Raw genomic sequence first — 23,025 nt, 5'->3', positions numbered from 1 at the left:
TTATATTCTTCTAATTTCTGGGCTTTCATACCCCATTACTGTGTGTGCTGAGGAGGAGGAAGGAATATTGTGAATTAGAGTTGGGGTTGAAGATTGGGCATTTGTAACACAAATGGAAACAATTCATTAGCAATGACCCTTGTTAATATTCTTTTGCTGAGATAGTTTGTAAATAATGGATGCCAGTAACAGAGCTTGTTATATTGCCTCTCTTGAATGTGCACGGCTGTGACATAGTGTCCTTGGACACTGATAAACTTGGTTCAATGGAATAAATATTCAAATGGGGATTCATGGTTTGGAAGTTACGTGGTAGAGGAAGAAGAAGCTGATAGGTGTGTCTGTTAGGTTCTGTCAAGCAATGCTTAACCAGATCTTGATACACATTTTAAACATATCCTTAATGAATGGCATATATTTGCACTGGGGACTCTTTAAAAAGATTTCTTTTTTAGATTTGGAATTCACAGTAGGTTACTTCCATTCCTCCTTTGTAAAATAATTAAATATTTATTGTCCAGATGGAATTAAGATGACTTGAAATGATAAACCTGCGCATGTCTAATTTATAACAAATCTGTTTCCTTAATGGGCGGAAGGAAATCTGAGGACAGTTCTAAGGATCTGTGCCTGCTTTCAGTGCTATCGTCTAGTCATACTGAAGACAGCACCTCTCCGGATGGGTCTTTCCCCTTCTTGTCCTCCGCCCGGTCAATGTCAATCACGTGCACCACCCCAGGTTTTAGAATCAAGTCGTCCGTTTCTACCTGACTCCTGTTGTCCTCCACTTCCATGTAGCTCCCTTTTGTTTGCTGGGCAGCTTTACTGAAGGCTTCTTTGAAACGACGTTTGAGTTCCACATCTGGGCAGAAGACATACTCATAAAGGCCACCGGCGAGGACAGCTCCTATAATTGGTCCAACCCAGTATATCTGGGGGAAAGATAGCAGAGTTATAGCACATAAGTGGTGTAAAACCATTCCTCTGAACAACTCATAAATATAGAACGCAACAGATTTATATTAAGAGAGCCAGTGTGTCATGCATAAGGCAGAGGATTTAGAAAACATAAACATATAAGAAAATTCATCAAATCCACTTATAATAACACTTGACCAGAAAACGAGAGAAAACTGTTTCTCTTTTCCTGCTGTGACTAATTACTTGCTGTCCATTTTCTGATAATCCCTAACATCAAGGTAGCTCCTGTCTGGTGGAGCTGCAAATTAAGTGGACACCGAGAGTTCTTGAGCTAAAATAGAAAAAAGACAAGAATTTTGGGGAGTACTTATTTTCTTCATATTGCTATCTTCCATTCGTTTTCTGAATAATCACAATCCTTGTAAAGATTTGATCATCTGCAGCTTTAGTTATTCAGCATACATGATAAATGAATCAGCATACATGGTAAGCTCCACCACCTGGCAATGTTGTGAATGCTGGCATCAGTTACTTAACTTCCTACACTTCAATTTCCTTGTCTGCAAAGTGGGGATTATAAGAATACATACCTCATGGGTGGTAAGGATAAGACTGATTTAATATGTGTAAAGTACTTAGCAGTTCAAATTTCACGGTAACCTGCTGCATTTTGCTTCCGTTTCCCAGACAGTCCAAGATGTATGTGACTAGGCTGCCATTTTCCTTGCTATTTCCATAGCCGTTTTCCTTATTCTGCATGCTTTTCCTCTCTACAATTTGGCAATTTGATTTAATCGAAAGCCTCATGGGTTGTTTGTTGCTCTTGCCGAGAGAGCACAGTCATCCTCATGGTTCCTGCCAGGGTGACTGGATGACAGAACCCATCACTGTGTTTATGGATAATGGTTAGTTGCAGATTAGTAGTTTCCTAGGATTTTTAATTCATTAAATGGAAGCTTTTATTATATCACTTATGTATGTCTACAATATATTAAATTTTGTGTTTGGATAAATTTGATATTTACTTTAGAGCCCTTGTGCTGTGGAATGGTAGACATTCACTCCACAGATCCAGCCGGGCGCAGAGACCTTGTTTATTGAGCACTCTTTCTGACTCTCTGAGACAGTCGTACTTAGCACCTTTCTCGTATTAACTCATTTAATTCTAACAGTAACCTTTGAGGGAGATATGATTACTATTTTCCCTTTTCATGGGTAGGAAAACTGACACTCACTTGAGAAGGTAAAAAACTTGCTTAAGATTTCTTGCTCAGCAAGCGACTGAGCTGCGATTTCAGGTCTGTCTGATTTCAAACCTCTCTTTGGAACCACTGCATTGCTTTCCACTACATGACACACTCTGAAAACAACAGGATGAATGCTTCTGGCTTAAAGCATTCTCTGGAAATTAATCTCACTTAAACCAAGAGAAATCAAAGAAAATTCAAACTTTAAAGTTGAATTCATACACTGAACAGGGACACGTTTGAACAGTGACTGTGAGAACCAAGCTCCTTTTCTTGAGCATGAAGAAACCACCTGAGAGTTTTCCTTCTCCGCGCCTTTCCAGAGAGAAGCAAGAGTCCTCCTTTAAATGTCTTTGTTCTTTGCTCCTGCGCTGAGATCTCGTTAGATACGTTCTCTTCCACATGCTATAACCTCCACAAGGGAGAAAGGAGCCACTAAGTAATTAGGACATTTTCCCAAAACATCTATGAAGAGGACACGCTCTCAAAAATACACAAATCTCAGTTTCAAGTGGCTATTCCAAAACAAGGTCCTAACATACTCTAAAGTAACTTTATAAAAGACACAATATAAAATTTATAAGGGTAAGCAATTTTTATTGCTAAAAATAAAAAAATACAGGAAAGTGTAAAGAAGGAAACTAAAATAATTTCACTACACAGAAATCTCATTAATATTTCAGTGTTATTTCTAGTCTGTAAGTCTATCTTTCTACAAATATACTTTAAATTAGTTCTAAATTTCACACAACCATTCTTACAAAATGGACATCTATTTTCTGTAGGATTTAGTTTGTTATAAAATAGCAACCAGGGGAAACTTTAATTCAATCAACAAGCTAAGAAGTTCCCTACTTTTTAGATTTTTAACTAGTTTACAAAAACCAATTAATACAAACATGTATTTGCATCCACATTTTAAAGTCCTCAAAAGTGAAATTAAAAGTCGTAAATTTTAATTGCCCAAATAGTCTGAATTTAGTAAGTTAAACTAAAAGTTTGATCATAAAAGCTATATACTGCTCTTTAGAAATTTCCATTCTTATTAATGTGACAAACCTTTTGAGATATAAATGGAAATATCAGTGGTAAAATGATCACCCTCATGAGTACTGCCACTGACTGTTTGTGAGGCTGGGTCTAAAATCTGCTTTTGAGCACTGCCTGTCATGCTGTTATTTAATAATGCAGATTATTTTTAAAGACTTAGTGAACTTTTCATAGAAGTAGATGCACATAGCAGTGGGGCAATTTCTTCTCATTTGTAATGTACATCATGGTTGAGTGGATATGTATGGCTGGGTCAGTAACTGCTGTATGAATGAGATTAAAACACTAGTGACATATTCTGCTATATTCATGAATTAAAAATAAAAGTTGTAGCACTCACAACATATACATGACCATAAAAGTTAGCCCCATTTGGGGCTGGCTTACATATGTGTCATATTTTTGTTGGTTATTATAAGTTAGTGTATGAGTGGCCTTTCAACTGCTGCATTATTCATTTAAGGGATTTAAATTCCTTTGTTTAAGAAGCAATGGAAATAAAATCGTGGTATTTAAAAATAGACATCACAGCTATGTGGAAGCACCGCCACCACATTAATAAGTAGGTTAGACATGAGACTGAAAAGTGTGCCTTTTCTGAAAGTCATTTATTTTTCCAGCTATGGTTTTGGTGATAATAGCATAAACATTTGCACCATTTATTCCTCACCATCTGCAGTTCAGTTGCTTACAACTCACATACTATTAATTGGATTCATGGTTTTGTAAACAAAAAAGTAAATATTTTTGCTATGGGCAGTGCTTTTAAGCATTTCTTCCTTTCATCTTCTTTTTTCAAGTATATTTTCTGTTATAGCCAGCAAGGCTTTACAATTTCAATTATTTAAACACCATATCCACTGCACTATCCTGATGCTCACTTGTCCCACACAGGCAACCTCCATATACTATATAGTGTGTTGCAGTCTGTCAGATTCAGTGCCTACAGCAGCGCTTAAAAAAACGTCTGTTACTGAAGACCCAGAACAGATGTAAGATGAGACGTTTTGCAGCATATCTGTGCTAGTCTCTCCCTCATCTTTGTGAAAGATGTAATAAAGTGGGGGAAGGTCAAGGGTGGGATGAAGCAAGAGAAACTAGTGAGCAAACTAAGGAAAAAAAGAGCTCCATGGGTCATTGTCCTCAACTGTAGGAAGACAGGAGTATCAACAGGATGGTTACCCAATGGTTTTCCCAATTTCCCGTGATAACTGCAGGTCCAAAGGATCTGGCGGGGTTCATGCTGGCACCAGTGTAATTGATCTAAGGGGAAAAGGAAAAGAGCTTCAGACCATGCTAGGATGGAGTTACTAACAGGAATCATTCACTGCAATTTGCTACCATTTGCCAAGTCAGTTAGAGGAACTGTCAAGAGGTCAGCAGCCATATCAACACTGTTATCACAAAGTTAGCAAAATGATCACCTACAATGGACAGATGTGGCTGGATACTAAAGAACTACAGCTGTAAAACACAACATCATCAGGCCAGCACTAGGGTGAGGAGAAATGAAATGGATCAATTATTTAAATGGACCTGGGAACTTACTGCGAATAAATGTCCAATTGCAACAGAAAATCCAATTGCTAAAGCTATTGAACCAGTGACATCAGTCCGTTTGGAATCACAGCTGGCAAAAATAGTAAACACCAACTGAAATGTGATTATCAACTCTACCAGGAGTCCATGACCGGCACTAAGATTTCCATGAACCTAGAAAAAGAAAAATACTCCATCTGAATTGAAGCAGGAGTACATTTTCCATGATAACATATCATTGTCAAAGGCATATTGCATCACTGGGAAATGTGAGTCTTCTATCCCATCCACAATGGCGGCACCACACTTCTCCCTCAGAAAGAATACATTTCCACTCCTTTTGGACTATGGTCATGGATGTTAATTAACTCTTACAATGACCAGGTGGGAATTTGTGCTGGATGTCCTTTTCTACAAAGGAACCAAAATGTGCCACTGCTGCACTTAAGTTATAAAAAGAATTTCTTGAGAGCCTTGTAATTTTATAAGGCAATGATTACATCCATTAATTAGGTTTAAATTAATTAATGTATATCTCAATTAAAATTTAAACTGTGTGTGGCTTTTAAATCAATTCTGGTGCTGAGTTAACAAATGATATTCCTAATCATCTAAGAACAAAGCTAGTATCAAACTCCAATTTATTTATTTTTAAGTGTAACCCTTAATGTCAATCATATTAAGTCTCAGGAACATGACAAGAAGCAAAATTGTTTCTTCTGCTGGTGAACCAATGATAGTTGTTAAGCATTTAGCTAAATATATTTTTGTTTAGAGTTAAGCTAAATATATAGTCAATGCAGTCACTGGGATGGGAGAGAAAGAAGAGAAAACCAACACAATTTTTGTGCCACCTTGACTTAGTAACATCTAAGTCATTCAACAACAACGATGATTTTATATGTATGCATTTGATGTTGCCAGAACCAATTTTCACTGGTCAGTGTCAAGGATCATCAGAAATTCCCTGGGAATTAATAAACAGCGTCAGGAAGGTCTTTCAGGGTACCAGGGTGTCATTTAGTAGCGTCTGCAACAAGTCCTAGTTTGAAAATAGCTGAAGATGCTACCGTGGTGACCCCCAAGCTCCCCACCACACTGGCAGGTGTGACGAGGTAGAGAATTCCTGCTCCAGCGATGGCGCCCAGGCACTGGGCTGCGATGTAGAAGACAGACTTGGCAATGCTAATCTTCCGGGTGCACACCATGGCCACCGTCACAGCAGGGTTGATGTGGCCACCGCTGATGTGGCCGAAGCATTGCACCATAGTTGCGATGCTCAGTCCAAAGCAAAGGGCGATGAGAACCATGTCGACAGGTAAGGGCTTTTCTGCTCCGCCCCAGTTGATGGTGGATCCCAGGCTGAGCAGAACAAAAATAAGCATAGCCAAAAATTCCGCTGTGACTGCCTTCCAGAAAGCTTGGGTCCAGACGCCCTTGAAGGCCACCATGATACTCTCTCTTCTCCACGAAGGCCCACACTTGCTGAAAAAGAAAGGGAATCGCATCAGAGCTGCCAGACTGGGGTTGGTGGGCTCAGGGGAGGATACCAGGCCAGCAGTCTTGCTCTGCTGTGGAGAGGGCCCCTCCAAACCTTATTTGCCCAACGAGGAAGAATGATTCTGGAAAACCTCTTTCAATAGTTAAGAGACTGCTATTCTAGCCTGTTTTTACTTAACATTCAAAGATCATCCAGTTTCACTGAACTGTCCCTAGCAAGGAAAATGTCTAAATCAAGTTCCTTAAAGAATTAAGAATAAAATGTATTTACTTTTCAGTGAATTCCCTCAGAGCAAGTTTTTAAGTGCCAATGTACTTCTAACACGCCGCTGATAGTGCGAACACAAAGCAATAGAAACGGGAGGTCGTTTTCAGTTCCGCGTGATTCTCCCTGCTCCCGTGCGGGGTGGACCCCAGCTTAGGGGGGTCCCGCCGGGGAGCAGGGCCGCGGGACGTCGGTCCCCCCGAAGGTAAGGCCGGGAGTGGGAGGGCGCGCAGGGAGATGGCAGGGGCCGTGGGAACGGGGTCACCTCCGTGCTGTCCCTGGCCCGCAGGAGGGCTCGCGAGCCGCCCGCCGAGGGGCGCGGCGCCGTAAGGTGGACGGGCCGGGGACCCCGCAGAGGGCGAGCTCCGCGGCTCCCGGGCGGGAACGGGCCCCGGCAGCCGCCCGGGGCGCAGGGCAGCCTGTCAGCGGACCCGCGGCGCCTTTGCAGGCCGGGGACTGCCCCTGCCGCGCCTGTCCTCTCTCAGCGCCCCCGCAAGCCTTCCCCGAGGGATGCCCTGCAGGCGGAGCTGAGCGGCGCCGGGCGAGGACGCGGTGCGGCAAGGGGGCCGGGCCTCACCGCACCAGGCTCCGGGGGAGGCGGTTTTCTCCTTGGCGTGTTGATGGCCTCCTGCTTTTGCGTGACCCTGGAAGACGGCGGGCCGTCTCCTCCTGGGGGCGCTTGAGGGTGTGTCGGGTGGGGGCCGAGGGTGAGGCAGGACGGGCGCCCAGGGTGTCTGAACAGATCAGGGTTATTGCAGCGACCCCCTTGACGTACTGCTGAGAGTGTCCCTCCCCCACCCCGCTCCCTGCACACGCACTTGCTGTTCCCCCAAACCCAGGATCTAGCTGGCCAGTGGGGACATGCTGTGCCAAAAAGGGTGAGGGGGACTCTCCTTGAACTTTAGGATCTCAACTCAGCCTCTGGTCTGATTGGGGGCTTTGCTTCAGAGTTGGAAAGAGAAACCCATTTTCTGCCCGAGCTGGGGTGGCTCCAGAAGGGGACCAGCCAGCTGTATCGCAAGCGTCCGCTACCCAAGTGAACAAACTCCTCTAAGTGAATCCTGTAATTATGAAAAGCCCAGCTGGGAGGACAATGACATCACACTCCCTAGAGGAAGAGAAAATAGAGAGATAAACAGCACTTGGCCAGGGCAGGGAGGGTGTCCTGGGAGAGTCATTAAAATATCTCAAAGTGGGAGAAGCTCAGAGAGCTCACAGATTGAAAAAGAAGCCAGGCGGGTGTTTGCTGAACTCCCTCCCCAGCAGCGCACGTCTATAGCCAGGATGGCAAAGGGCGAGGTGCTATCACAGGTGCTGGTCGTCTGTGGCTGGACGTAGTGGGAAAAAGGAGGCGGACAAAGCAGGAAGCTAAGGAAGCCAGGTGGGCAGGAAGAGGCAGATGCTCTTCAGCACACGGAGGACCCCCGGGAAGGTGGGCCGGGCAGCGGGCGTCTCTGGACAGCCCTTCCCGGCTCACTTCCCCAGCTCCCCAGTTCTCTCTTCCTGCTCCTCTCAGGCGTCTGTTTACCTCTCCAGAGACTCACTTAAGAAACTTAGTTGCTCTTTCAGCTTTAAATTTTCATCAGCCCGAGAAATTAAGACAACAATCCAAATAACAACAAAAAAGCCCAGATAGAGAAATACAGTCCTTAAGGGTGCGGTTAGCTTTCATGAAAACACAAAATCTGATCTTCCTCCCGGGCAGAGCCACCAGCCTCAGCCTCAGGGCACCCCAGTTCCCTGCAGCACAGCCACACCCCCGACCTCACCAGTGCTCCCCCTGCAGCGGCTCTCAGAGCCCCCTGTTAAGATCATCAGTGTTCTCTTTTGGGTTCACACTCACTGGAAACGGATCAACTCCATTTGTTTTACTTCTTTCACCCCAGAACAAAGGGGGCTTGTTGATGTGTCCAGATGGTACTGAGCCGGACACATTACTTCTAGCTGAACACCCAGCCTGATCCACTTCTGGACAGCTGAGCCCTTAGGTGAGTAACTTTTCTGATGAAAACATATTATGGTTACATGTCCTTCCAATGGGTAGTTTGCTGTGTTTTCATAGGTCTCCAATATATGGAGGATTTTGCTACAAAGCATCACTTCTCTTCTACCTTCTCTATACCCCTCTGATGAATATGCCTTGTTTCCAGATCAGAAGGAATCCCTACCTGCCCTCTAGTTTTCTTCTAGAATCCTAGAAGGCACAAAATATCTATAATAGAAGAAGTAGAGTTTCATCTTTTAGCCCTGGCTTTGTTCCCTTAAGGCAAAGAAGGACTTACCCCCACCGCCTTGCTGCAGGTCTGTCACTCATGCCTTTCCTGGCCAGAGTGCAGCTCGCATTGCCTGCCTGCACCTCCCCGTGCGTTCGCTGGGAGTCAGATTACTGCCACTCGTCTGATTGGGTTTTTGGAGTCTAGGGGTGGAAAGATTCTGCACCATGTGGCAATCACCAAGTTATATTTGGACTTGAAATAACTTTTCTCTACCTGATCACCGTAGACACAGGGCATTTGAGGAACACATACTGTTTGCTTCCATTATGTTTGTTTAGCTGGTAATCTTTGAGAGTGAGGAATTCCCCAAATCTTTTGAGTTCTTCCTACCACAAAGAACTGCTGAGAATTTGTCTTGTCCTGTTGCATGCTGAAGTTGAAATTGGGCAGCTAATAGAAAATGGACTTGTGTTACTCTGCGGTTGAGATGAAGTGAGGTCCAGGCTGCGGTGCACTTGTCTTTGAGTGGCCCAACACCCAGTGGGTTCAGTTTGAAGTTTTTGATCTGAGAAGCAACGTTTCATGCACAACACAACTGCAGGGCCATGCGTAGCCTGGGCAGCACTCATTTGGTTAATAGAAAATAAGGAAATAGGAATGACAGAAATAAGACTACTTCAGGGTGCTCACCTGACTGTTACATTAAAATAATTGTTGGGTAAGAAGTAGCAAACAGGATTACAGATGTTGGGTTGGGACAAAATTATTGGGAAGTGTAGGTCCATTATGTAGAAACCTAGAGTCGTTCGTGAGGCCCAGTGCAAAAGGAAGGCAGGACTCCTTACCCCCAAATTACTCAGAATTCCCAGTTTGTGACTTTAAACAGGACATTAAACAAACAGTAGGCTCCTTCTAAACCAGGGTGCTGTGTGGCCACACAGGCTGTGTGCCTGTGAAGGCCTCCTGACTGAGGGGTGTGTGAGTCCAGGGAGGTCCGAGATTAGCTGCCTGCACCAGCACCATCCTATTCATTTTTTCCTTTAGATGGACTAACGCCGTGCATAGACTGGAGCAATCATAATCTTTGGTTTATGACACTCTGTCATCATTGGTGCCTATCTGGCCCTCTTTTATTTTAAATAATTACTTTTTAGTAGTATAACAACTATCCGTGAACCCACTGCTCAACCGAACAGCCAGAAGTGGGGTAATAACTTAAGTTTACCTGTGGGGCCCTCCCATCCCTCCCTTCTCACCTACTATCTCATCTCACATCACATCAGTGTTTTTCAGAATGAGGTGTGGCAAGAAGTAATGCAGAAGAGAAAGGAACAAAAGCTGTTACACTTTCACATCACAATTACAATTTTTTGTTTTCTCCTCCCTGTGGGTACCTGAGATAGGAAGGGGTGAAAGGCTCTCATTAGAAAGGAAGTGAAATTTTGAGTGTGAATTTCAGGGCAGCGCTTTATTATTGTTTCAAGCATTTGCAGGTAACAAAGATTAAATTTATATCCTTAAGAATGTGGTTGCACTCGGGAAAGACAATGTAGCACAGAGAAGACAAGTAGTGACTGGCATCTTACTATACTGAGGGACAGTGGCTGCAGCGGGGTGTGGGGGGCACTTGATAAATATGGGTGAGTGTAGTAACCACAATGTTTTTCATGTACAACCTTCATAAGAGTGTATATCAATGATACCTTAATAAAAAAAAAAAGACTGGTTGCACACTGATGATTGTCCATCAGGGAAGTCAGCCTTCTTAAAATATGCTCCTTGAAGGTAAGAATAAAGCCTGATGAGAGGGGGAAGGGGGATTATTGGGAATCCACAAAGAACACAACACATTTCACGAGGACTCTGAAAGCTGTTTACCATTCAGATTTTAGAATGAGATTTTTAAAAGGTACAAAACATTTTTTAAAATTGGGAAACTTTGATTTTCCAGGCAGAAGTGCTAAATGTAATGGCTCTGACCCTAACACATTGAGGTCTCCGAATCCGAAGGACAGCCCTGCAGTGTTCAAGTTCTCCCTTGCGAATGAAGCCTGTGGTCATATCACCAGGGCACCCGGAGAGTGTCACTCCCTAGGGCTACCGGGCACTTGGGGGGCATTTTTCAGGTCCACTCTTTGCAAGTTGCCCTAGGCTCATTAGCATTCACTCCCTGGCCTTGGCAATTCCCCACACCGTTTTACAAAGTGCCAACCTAACTCGGTTACCATGGTTTCTCAGCCCCTTTCCTTTCTTCTGGCTGGCTGGGTACTGCCCTGGTGGAATGTGTTGACAGTCCAGTTCCTAAGGGATGACTGTTCCCATCAAGGGAAGGTTGACCCTAATTGGCACCAACTCATGCACTTACTAGTATTCTCAGTGAGGGGCTTGCAATTGATCTGGGATTAACCCTTCTGCTACTGGAGGGAGTTTTTTCATTAGATGTTACTATGTGTTTATACTTGAGATGGTGTTATTGAGCCTCCTGCAACAACTCGGCCTTGTACAGTCATCGGCTCCTGGCCTCACATTTCTCTGGACCAGGAGCAGAAATTTCCAAGGGGATTGTCTGTGGGGCTGCAGGCAGGGTCATGATGGAGGAAAGCAGTATGGTGCCCTGTGGCTGGGACACTCTGAGGTGGGCAGCTCTGGCCATATAAGCAATAGTGTCTAAGTTCATCCATTTTGAACTGCCCTGGGCCTACAGCCCAGTGAGATTTGGAATCTAATTCTTTCCCCCCATTGGTAACTTTAAAAGGATCTAATCCATTTAAAAATGGAGTAATAATTTACTGATTAAAACTTCTTGGCTTTCTTACTGTATAGTGCTCTGATCTTTAGGATCTTTAGAGGGAGGAGCGTGACATGGCACACTGATTTAAAATCGATGTTACATGTCTGGCAACCTTGTGAATTTTTCGTTGAATGGCCTTGTGAACTTGTAGGTCAGTAATGCGTGGAAAAATGAAAGGAGGGAAAATGAAAATTCTAGAAGGACTCAGCAAACACTAGCTGGTGGATACACTTGGCTTCTGAACGTTTAGCCTACTTCACCAGTTTTTGTTCAGCGCTGGTATGTCTTAGGCAGCTGTGGACTTCTCTCATCCCTGCCTTCCTTCATATTTCTCTGTATGTTTGGAGATTCGAGTGCTAACAGTGCCAGTAGTGCCTCAGTACCAGATGGGAAGCGTCTCCAGGCTGGCTGGGGCAGTTTCAATCGCAACTTGTAAATCTTACCTGGCTTTTCGTGATTCTCAGCATCACGAATATCCCCTAGAGCCCTTCTGTATCAGCCCGTTCATTAAAAACAAACAAATGAACAGCACAACAGCGGCAGCAGTGGGGCGCCGGCCACCACCACAAGGGGCTGTTTTCGGGCTCTGCTCCCTGGGGACAGTGGTGTCACCTTTCGGTTGCAGGTCCGAGTGGTTTCCGGCAGCAGAGCTCACCACCAAAAGAGAATATCAAAAAACAGCAAGGAACCAAAATGTTTGACTTAGTCTGCTGTGCCTCAGAGAGGTGAGTGAGAAAACTGGGTCTTTCCACGGCCTTGGAACCTTTCACAGGTAAGCCTGTGCGCCTGCCCCGACGCCGCACGGACCAAGGGCTTCCGTTGGTTCAGGGCCAGGCTGACTCTGCTTTGGCTGGGGAGTTGTGCTCTGCTGACATTTAAGGCAGGAATTCCCTGGGAAAATAGTCAAGGGATTCTTTTGGCACTGCTGGCAGGGCTCCAGAGGGTTTAGGGTTCCCCTCTCTAGGCAAATGGAGAGAGGGAGGGAGGGAAAGAGAAACAGAAGGACTTTATTGAGTGACTGTATTTCATCTGTAGCTGGCACAAAAAAGCAGAAATGTGGCTGGATGACTGGATACTTTTCTTACCCCTTATCACTCACCCAGCTACTATGGCAGTTCAGCATTTGGTTGGGTGTTTTAAAGGCCGTTTTGGATGTCTACAATGGAAAATCAGTTCTCTGGGAAGCAAGAACTTTGGGATCTGATGGACTGAACCAAAATGACTGAACTGGTCAATAATCTAAATATAGTCTGCAGTAGTAATTGTTTCAAAATTTGAATTGAATTTGAACATATGAAGAGCTGAATGTGTAAGGTTTGGTGAACATTATCACCTGTTATCATTCAGAAAGGCTCAGAACTTCATGTTTTTCATAGACTAACAAAGATAGTCCCAGTGTTAAGGAAAGAGCAAGATGTTTAAAATTCTGTGCACAGGGGGGCAATGACAGGAAGAGCAGCCAGAAACTAGGCAGTTTAAGAAAATGCTTTCAGAATACTGCTTGGAAGCAGAACATTTTCTAAGAAAGGAGCAGAAATGGTCACAATTCGTGACCACAAAAAATGTGACTGACTCTCAGCCATCAAGTAGTTTAGGAAATCCCTTGGATGACCCTTCTAACAATTCAGATGAAACTTTCTTTTGCTTTTTTCCTGAATCATCACACGTCCTGCTCTTTAACTTCGGTAGCTCCTTTTCTTACTTTTGTACAATCTGAAAAAAATGTACATCTAAAGAAATTCACTGGACCTCTTAAAGTTGCTAAGTCTCATCTATGGTTTCACCTTACCTCTTATCTGAATGTTCTCACTCCCAGCTGCCCCTTAATCTGCAGGCCTGCTGCCGGGGGCTGCACCGTGGCCACATTGCGTGAGCACCACCTCTAAGGAGCCAGTGTGGGTGGTATCCATTCATCCACTCTGCCCCTCCCTTCTCATGTACCGTCAGGGTGTGCATGTGCCTTCATGAGGACTTTATCCTTTTTAAGAATAAAGAGGACAGGAAGAGAGGATATAGGAGGAAATGCCTTATATCAGGTTGAAAAAGGAAGGAAAATGAAGGTTTGTGTGTCTCTCAGTTGAAGATGGTAAAAAACTGGTTAGCCCTTCAGGCTATGTAGATCAAGAAATATTTGCTAGAACAATGCATAAATCATTACTGTTACTGCATTAATTACTTTGGAATCAAGAATTTGCATTTTCAAGGGAAAGGCTTGGGCTCTTGCTATTCATCTGTGCCTACTGTTCAGATCAGACCTGAGCAGTGGGGCCCTGCCTTGGAAGGCTCTGCCCCAGCTCTGCATCGTCTTCCTCTTGGATCATCAGAGCCCTTCTAGATCACATGCCCCATAACGGGGCTTCTTCCCTAGGTTGGGCCAGCGTCTTCTTTTGCATCCCTCTCCCCACCTGGACCACACTGTTGATGTGTGCAAGTCTCAGGGGTGGCCAGTGAAAGCTGTAAACAGGTGCGTATATATGGAGCTTGGTCCGGGGTGCCCACACTCTTGCATGCAAGTCTTCTCGTGGTGCAGTGTAGAGCTGTGACTGGGAAGAGAAGGGGGACCCAGTCATGCACACCTCAGGAGAGGACTTGATGATCCTAGAAACAGAGACCTGAGCAAAAGAGAGAAGCAATTCCCAGGAAACAGGAACGACAGTTCTGAGGGAATGTGCACTGCAAGGTCCCTCATTTGTGCACATTTGTAAGTTCCTGGTAGGAAGAGGATTGGCCCGAGCTATCCAGGTGTTGTGAAGAAGACTCTTAAAGAGTGGGAAACCTGAACAACTGCAGATGCAGAGAGGGAGCACAGTGTGCCGTTAGTACTGAAGACAGTTATCAGCGACAGTGCTGGGACACAGCCTGATCGGAACAGGGTGATGCGGGGTACAGAGGAGCAGCGAAAGTAGTGGAAGCACAATGACAAAAAGGGGCCCGAATGTGATAAACACAGAAAATCTTCCCTTACCTGTGTTTGACTAAGATTTTCTCTAGTTCTTTAGAAAAAATGAAATGGACGTCTGTATAGAAGCTACACTGAGTATTGCTGCTTTTTATTTCAACCAGATACGTATGTTTTGGCAAACTCTTATCTTTCAGGTATTATGTGAGGCATTGGTATACATAAAATAGCAAGAAGATCGATTTCTGAGGGCATCAGGGAGAAGAGACTTCAGGTGGAAAAGATTTAGGATAGAGAAGACTTGGAGTAATTTGTTTAAGGAGTGTGCCTGGGGAGGCACGCGAGATAAGTAAGGTTTTGGTCAGCTCCGGGAACATTCGAAGGTAGCGTGACTGTTCAGAGATCAGCAAATTCTCTGATTTTCTTTGGCAGTGCTCTGCAGTCAAGGGGGAAATGAATGCGCAGGGGGTGTGTTAAGTGAATCTTGGCACAGGGATCACTTAAAAAAATCCAGTGTTTGGTGGGAGCAGCGTGGAATTGGCTGGCCACGCCACTGGGTGGATTGTCATCCTCGTTATCACTAACTTGTTTTTTAAGCTCTTCCTATATGGCCTTTTCTGTTCTTAGGTCTTTAAATTCATCAACTCTGAGTTGGGTAGGAGTCCTCTGAGCACAGCGGAGCTGGCAGGCTGGAGAAGATGGAAGGGTGGAGTGATTCCAGGACGTGGTGAATGTTCCAGAAATGTGTGTTTAGTTGGTTTAACTTACACCGGAGACGGATGGAATTTCAGTTGGGGAACTCAAAGATTTGACAATTCCTGGATGAACACCTGAGACAGAATAGTGCAATCATCTCTGAAGGTAATTAAAAAATTGGATGTATTATTTTGGCCATTTTGGAATATTGTAGATGGCCTTGTTTATAAGCAGGGTTATAAGCAAGATGATCCTTCCAAATCTCTTCCCACCTTTAGAGGGTTGAAATGAAACTAGGTATTTTGTTTTGTTTTGATTTAGGCTTCTACTGATAGAAGGAAAAAAATGAGAATTTAATCTCATTATTTAGAATTGAGAAGATAGGTTTTCAAACAAAATAATTTGGCTCCCTGTGCTGTGGCTGAGTGTTGTGACTGTGTGTGACAGTGTTTCCTTTATCAGGTGCAAATAAATCAATCCAGATTGGGTTCATCTTCCACTTGGTTAAGATTTGGTAACATGCCCATATTAGGGAGGAAATTTGCTATCATATCCAGAAGATCTTACCTGCTATTTGTAATAACTAATTCTTAGACTTAACGTTTAGAGGCTTCTGGAAAAAAAGACACAGACTTAAGCCCACCTGGCTTGCTTGCTTATTTGTGGGGATAGAACAATCTTAATTCATATCTGGTGGAAGTCAGCAGGCCATGTAGGCAGACTTCTGAGAAGCTGATTGTTCATGCACAGCAAAACTCACTTTCAATTACTGAAATCAATTTTTTCTAATGCCTCAATTCTGAGGCCTTGGAATGCAATCTTTCATTTCATTTCTTTGCACACTGGCACATCGTCCTGTTTGCTTTGCAGCAGAAGAGCTGATGTGCTGCAGTTTGCTGCCTGGCCAGCTCTCTCTGCCTCTTTTGCCCCAGATCCCGTGACCCTCTGTTCTGTTCTGAGCAGACCCCAACATGGCTTTCTAGGAGGGGAAGTGCAGCACAGTGATAAAAACTGAGCAACACTATGGCTTCACTGAGGCGACTCTTTCCCAGGAATGGTGCTGACCTGATGGTACCCACCCCTTTGTCAAGCTGGCTGCCTGGGAGAGGGTAAGAGTGAGCAAATAGCTTTTAAAGAATGCTCATTTTCTACATGTGTAGGTCACCTACTCAAAATCTCATTTCTCAGTTTAAATCATTTTCTAACTCTTACATTATACCTCCATCAGCCATCTCTTAACTGTAAGAACAACCACATTTTTTCTCCTAGTGATACTAAGTTCACCACATTTCTCAGAACACAGCATAGATTATTGATAGCCTATACTCGTCTCCCCAGTCCTCTGTCTGGAAGAGTAGCTTAAAAGGGAAAGAGTGTATGTATGTGTATGAAATAAAAGGGAAATCCATTGTGCTATTTGGCTTGTTTCCAAACAACAAGTTTTGCCTTCCAAATGATGGTTTTAATGGGTTCTTAAATTATAACCATTTACAATCAGTGTTTTGGAACTTGGCTGTTAATATTAGAACTTTAGTTACAATCTCAAGTTCAAACTCCAAATAAGCCATCTTACTGAGCCTACAAAGATGTATGGAAATGCTCAGAAAAGTATTTCTTGGCCAGCCATGGCATGGAATGGAGATTTGGTGGGATGGGTTGTTGGGAGGAGGGTCCTCCCCTGACCACAGAGCAAGGCCGGTGGGGCTCACTGTCTCCTGTTCGCATGCTTTCCTGAAGAGGAGCCGACTGGTCGGCAGGTCTCCAGAGCACCCCAGAATACTCACACAACCTTTGAGAAAAATTTCTTGAATGTATCCTTGGACCTGGTGCTATGACCAGGCCCTTATAGTATCTGAGTGTGAACTGTAGAGATAGATTAATGGCTAAAAGTTTTGTATTTTGATATTTTCTGCCATTTTGTTTCTTAAATGTTGCATCTTCAATAAAACTACTATTGCATGTATATGCCAATTTTGTTGTTAAAAATTCGTACTGACCTTTTGACTTTATTTTGGGCCATAGTCTTGAAAAGCTTTATTTAGGACTATAGTACATAAAGGTTTATGACTCAGATTTATAGAATCACTGCAACTTAAATATCATCTAGTTCAATTGCTTCAGTTTTCAGAAGATGTCCCAGAGAGATTTATAGATAAATGAGATGGTTGTGTTTTTAACTATAACTTTAAACTAAAATTTTTCATAAAAATTTAATTTGGGTTTTGTTACATTTAAGTATCTGATACTTGCTGAGTATGGAGATTAAAAATGATTTATTAGATCAAAAGATTACACAAATCAATGGCAGAGAGCTTATTCCTTCTTAGTTTTTTCTTGCTCTGCTTCCACAGGCATTAGCCACTTTTAGCTCCATGGATGAGATCTTATCTTCTGCTTGAGTGTGAATTTACCTGGTTTGTTCCTGCAACGTGCTAGGAGCTGTTAGCAGGTTCTTTCTCAAGCCACAATCATTGAGGAAGTACCCACTGAACTAAATCTATAAGCCATGAAAGAAAAATCAGTCATTATTCTGGCTGATGAGATGAGATAAATACAGGTGGAACAGTGAATAACACATCATCTTTTAAATTACTATTATAAGATGGCAAAATAAAAGCCAAGTTGTATTTTATAGATAATAAATAAGGGGGACATATCTGAGTTGATTCTAAGATCAGAATCTGGTGATGTGTTAATTGAACACTTGGCAATTGCTTTCTGGGTTTGCCCATTCAGGCTACTTAGCTTATGGAGGAAATGAAGACAGAAAATTATCAGTGGCTTCATTTTATGCTGATACTTTGGAATAGAAAACCCGGGCTGAGTGGCATAATAAAAATTGTGGATGGACAATTTTTAGACCACTTAGGATGGTTGCATTAGAGAATCCAAGAAAATGTCTGTCATTATCTTTACAACATACAAGTGATCTTAGTTTGGGTTATATGCTTAGTCACGCAAAAGCTGCCTACAGGGAGTTCATGGACAGGGTTAAAGAGAAGCAAAGGTATTTTTAGGAAACTAAGTCACATTTGGAGAGGAGAAGTGACAAGGCAGGATCTTGAGGTTTACTGGTTGTAATCCCAAATTTGGAATGAAAAAGTTGCTCTTTTGTCCTGTGTTCAAGTTGGAGGTTTGCCCTCCAAGAGACAGTTAACTGCTGACTTTACTTGAATGTACTTGGACGGAGAAGAACTCAGACCAGTCATGAACAAGAAAAGAAGGCCAGGTTTTCTGGAAGTGTCGCCAAAACCCAACAATTTCTCAGAATTTTCCGAGGTGCCAGAGGAGAGTTTGCATTTCAATAGAAAAAGTTCTGAAAGCTTTGGAAACGATTCCCAGTCTTACTTTTTCATTAAAAGCGAAGAACCTTTGCTGTGAATAAAGGACAGAAAGAAGCACTTGCTAGGGCTTTGTTAGAAGTTAAAAAGGACTTCTGGGAAATTTCAATTGTTCAGTCCTTTGCCACAAAGCCAAGACAAAGGGGTTCAAGATATAATGGCAGATAGAAAATAAAAGTACTGTTAACTTTCATACAAAAGTACCCAGTGTCTGGAGCCACTTTTCACTAGCTTTCTTCTGAAAGAAGACAGAACTTTCTAGGTTTAAAAAGATATAATAGCAATGACTTTACAATAACCTAATGATACCCCTCATAAGCACATACTCATTACAAGTATTTAATCTTTTCACACACTATAAGTACCTGGTTAGGTGGCTTGGAGATTATATTTCTGAAAGACACTCTTCCAGAAAAAGAATAATACTATTGCAGTTGTGACTTGGAAGGATTTTAAGTAGGCTTATGATAACAGTCAAAAGTAGAAAAAATACTCATTATGGCAAATAAAATTATTTTAGGTCTAATTCTACCAGAGCAAGCTCAAAGTTGGCGCTGTCCAAAAGAAATATACTGTGAGCCATGAGCCAAACATATACGTAGAACTTTCTAGCAATGACATTAAAAAAAGTAAAAACAAACATTATACTAGTTATAATACTGTATTTCATTTAAGCCAATATATGCAAAATATTATCACTTCAATAGGAAATCAGTATAAAAGATTAGTAATGCAACACTTTACTATTTTTTCTTACTAAGTGTTTGAATTTGTAAGTATTATATACTTACCATCTCCATTGGATGTTGTTTTCATTGGAGATACTTGATTGATGTTCAGATGTCATGAAACAGTTGAAAGAGTAGATTTATAAACATCTTAAAAAATTTCTAATAACTGAATTGAGTAACAATTTTTAATTTTAAATTAATTAAAATAAAATAGAAAATTCAGTTTCTCAGTTCTCAACAACAAACATGTGGCTGATTGGCTAATGTGTTAAATAGCGCAGATCTGAGAAGCTGCAAAACATTTTTTTTAATGCTGTAGTTTTATTGTTTCAAATGTTAGCTTATCAAGTGAGCTTTTGAAAGTACTGATGGAACCCTTCTTATGTAGAGATATTTTGGGGGTAACACACATGGGGTATGAGCTTTGATGCGTCCTATGCTATAGGAATCCGTTTCTCCACTTAAGTATGCATGTCTTGCCAGAATTTTTCAAAACCCTGAGCAACCTTGGCCCATGGAGCACAGGGAATCACTTGGTGGTGGAGCTCAGGGGCTGGAGAGGAAGATGAGGGGGTAAAGCAGGGGCAGAAGGAGGGGCATTTTTCCTCCAGGCTCAGAAATGTGAACATTTTTTCAGGTTCTATGACATTACCACATATTTTCTGATTATTGAAATAATGATAAATTATTATAAAAAATGAACAACATTCAGTTTAGCCTGAAAAGGTAATAGAAACCATCCAAAATTCCACCACCAAGAGATAAAGCAAAAAACCCAATTACATTAAAACTTGACTTTTGATTTCACATCTTTTAAATATTCTGTGTGGTTAACTGGGAAGTACAAATAAAGAGTGTCTGACTCATATTAACACATGGCAGTGGTTTTGAGGAAAATCATTTATGCAAGTCTCTGACTTGAGTTGAATTAGTATTTTTTTCCGTGAAACACCAATTTTACTTGAAAGAACAACTAACCGGTAAACTTTGATAGATAAACTACGATTAGTCAGGCCCACATTTTTGTTGGACATCTTTTCAAAAGTGAATGAAGTGAGCTGTCATTTCGAGGAAAACAACAGAAAGTACTTGTTGCCAATAACATTTGAGCTTTCAACCAAAAAGTATAAGTTTGGGAAACTGTATTTACTACTGTGAACTTGACAGCTTACTGATATTTGAAGATTTTTCTGAAGAGATTTGTGATGATGGTAACAGATAGGATTTTTGACACTGTATAATAAAATATGTCAGCATTTGGAAAATCTGCATAACTCAGTGAATTAATATTCTCCAAATATCAATGCATAATTTTTGAAATCATGCATGGGTTAAAGATCCACTCAGAGTTCAAGATGAATGAATGGATCTAATGTAACACAGTAAGAATGTTTATTTTTATAGTTTCAGATTCCATATTGTATTAATATTTAAGAAGCTATTCATTGTTGAGTTTTTGCATGGTATTAAAGAATATCCACAGTTATGTGAAAAGGCTATTACAATACCTGAGCTCTCTCCAGCTCTACTGTGATTTCTGGCTGTTGATATCTGTTCTGGCATCTTCTGAGATGGTTGTTAGCACGTCATAGTGTTTGGTTACTGGTGCACAGGCTGGGAGTCCTCCTCACTCTCGTGGAGGCCTGCTGTTGCTCACTGCCTTTCCGTGCTGCTCTGGGGGACAGGGGGCAGCGGGCACTGTGCAATGGCTTTTGTGCTGTTCCCTGGAGAATGGGGAGCTGTCTTAGTTTCTCTTCCTGAGATGTGCCTGTCTACCTACCATTTTGGTTCTTTGTTAACTCCAGAAAGTACTTGCTACTTGTTTAAGAATATATATCGATTAAAGGAAGCATTGTTTTGATTAACACTAATTGCCAACTTATTTATAGAGCTCGTGTGAGATTAAGTCCTCTGGACTGCTCTTTGATAAAAGACATCCCCTGTGATTACAGAATATCAGAAAGGAATGTTATCTTTTAATCACATCTTTAATTTCTTTACAATAAAGAAAACCACAGACATATGAGTCATCTATTTTAAGATTTCCTTTTTCCAAAGCCTCTTACTATTGGTCTTTCTTTTTTTTTTTAGAGCTTAAATTTAGGGGTAGCTAAATCCTCTTTTTTGATTTTTCATAGAAGAAATCTGAAGTTCAGTGGGGAAAATGCCCCAAATTAGACGCAAGTTAGATTTAGGCAAGTACCTCAACTCCCAGTCTGGAGCTCTTTCTAATTCATTGTGTTTCTTCTCTACATATAAGCACCACCAACGTATCCTGGAGCATGGCTTGGAATCTGTCATTCTCCCATTCAAGAACTCCACTGCCTCCGTACTACCCACTAAATAAAGCGACGACTCCAAAGCCCAGTGATATATCCCTAATTAGTCCTGCAACCTTTTTTTCTTCTCCTCTAAATCCCACTCCCACTCCAGCTCGTCTGGAGCACCCCCACGGTCAGAAATCGGTGCTTTCTTTTAGACACACCATTCCTATACTGTTTGTTCTCTGCCTTGAAAGATCTTCTCTTCCTTTTCCTCTTCTTTAGTAAGGACCCAATTCAAGCTTTCTAATCCAGCTTGAATGCCATTTCCTTAATGTATTATTCCCGAGTTTCTCTACTTATGGATGTAATTTCTCATTCCTTCAAATTATCATAAAATGTTCTTTAATGTTGTTGTATGAAATTTATCATGTCTTGAGTGTTCTAAAATTTGCATTTTCTCTTCTGAATTATATGATCTTCGGTACATGATCTTATTCATATGCCCATTTCCTACAGAGTTTGCATGTACAAAGGAGGAACTAAATAAATATTTTAAAATTACTTTAAATATAATGGGAAAAATATAAAAAATAAATCAGCACAAAGCTAGAATAATATAAATTACACTAAAGAGAGTCAAATAACTTAATTTTCTCTGAGTTTGTGCCACCAATTAGTCAGAAAAAATGGATGATTAATTTTTGGAAAGAGCATCGTAAATTCAATTTCAGCTTGCAATTATAGGGAATATGAAAGGTTTTCAAATACGCTTATGAAAAATGAAAGATAGGTTACCTTTTCTAAGATGACTTGAGTTTAGTCTGAGTTAGAGGTAATAGGACAGACTAGATGTCTAGGCTTGCCTGTCAGCTTCCCCGTCTCCTGGGTCAAGTGTAGAGTTTGTTATCTGATGAAGCATATCAGCCAAGTTGGAGATTTGGGGGCTGTGAGAGTTACACTTTGTTCCTGCTGTGCTCCGCTTGATGTCTGCCTTTCCTCCCTGACTGCCTACTCTGCTCACTTCAGGACCAATCCCACACACAAAAGCAATAGCTATACATAGACTGTTTAACCAGTTCCCACAATGGTATAAGGTCAAATTCCTACAATAGATCCCTTATTGTATTGTATATCAATCCCAGTGGTCTGTTTGTTGATCGAACTCTGGCTGGTACAAAATTTGGTATAGAGGAATAAAAACCGAACATTACGGAGGGGTTCTCTGAGTTGATTCTGCCCTATCTGAAATCAGATCTCTTAACCATTTAGATTTAAAAGCATTAATGACACTATTTACAGTGATAAGAGGGACACTGGTAGTTCACATTCAGTGGCAAACATTTAATTAGACACATTCAATGCCTATTTAATCTGTAATAGGCAGTCATTACAGCTTATACTCATCTGTAATAAGTGCCTATCAAAGGCATACCTTCTATGGTGATACCTTCTTTAGGAGATCAAGTATTTGCTACCATATTACTGGAAATGAGGAGTATAATAGGATTGTTTGGTTGCTTCTAAGTATGTTGGAGAACTTGGGGAAAGGACATGACTTCAGTGCT

General features: G+C 41.9%; 1 protein-coding gene and 1 long non-coding RNA gene across 4 annotated transcripts; one reads left to right on the top strand and one right to left on the bottom strand.

Annotated features, from left to right (window-relative positions):
* Positions 1-428: 428 nt before the first annotated feature.
* On the bottom strand, positions 429-8,928 carry AQP4 (aquaporin 4). The gene is made up of 5 exons (XM_036914246.2): positions 8,805-8,928; positions 5,828-6,242; positions 4,767-4,931; positions 4,401-4,481; positions 429-932 (listed from the first exon to the last, which is right to left on the bottom strand). The coding sequence occupies exons 1-5, from the start codon at positions 8,834-8,836 to the stop codon at positions 654-656; spliced, it is 972 nt and encodes a 323-aa protein (XP_036770141.2). The 5' UTR covers positions 8,837-8,928; the 3' UTR covers positions 429-653.
* LOC118926844 (uncharacterized) lies at positions 6,535-21,259 on the top strand. 3 transcript variants are annotated; one of them, XR_008998284.1, is made up of 4 exons: positions 6,535-6,727; positions 12,155-12,258; positions 15,056-15,289; positions 16,088-16,516. It is a non-coding gene; the product is annotated as an uncharacterized LOC118926844 (long non-coding RNA). The 3 variants fall into 3 exon arrangements; XR_008998283.1 differs by lacking the exons at positions 6,535-6,727; positions 16,088-16,516 and adding exons at positions 8,381-8,510; positions 17,476-21,259; XR_008998282.1 differs by lacking the exon at positions 6,535-6,727 and adding an exon at positions 8,382-8,510.
* Positions 21,260-23,025: the final 1,766 nt, after the last annotated feature.

Source organism: Manis pentadactyla, chromosome 6, assembly GCF_030020395.1.
Source record: "Manis pentadactyla isolate mManPen7 chromosome 6, mManPen7.hap1, whole genome shotgun sequence".
In the NCBI taxonomy this organism is placed as follows: domain Eukaryota; kingdom Metazoa; phylum Chordata; class Mammalia; order Pholidota; family Manidae; genus Manis; species Manis pentadactyla.
The sequence above is the reverse complement of the archived record's forward strand: the minus strand, read 5'-3'. Positions and strand labels throughout refer to the sequence as shown.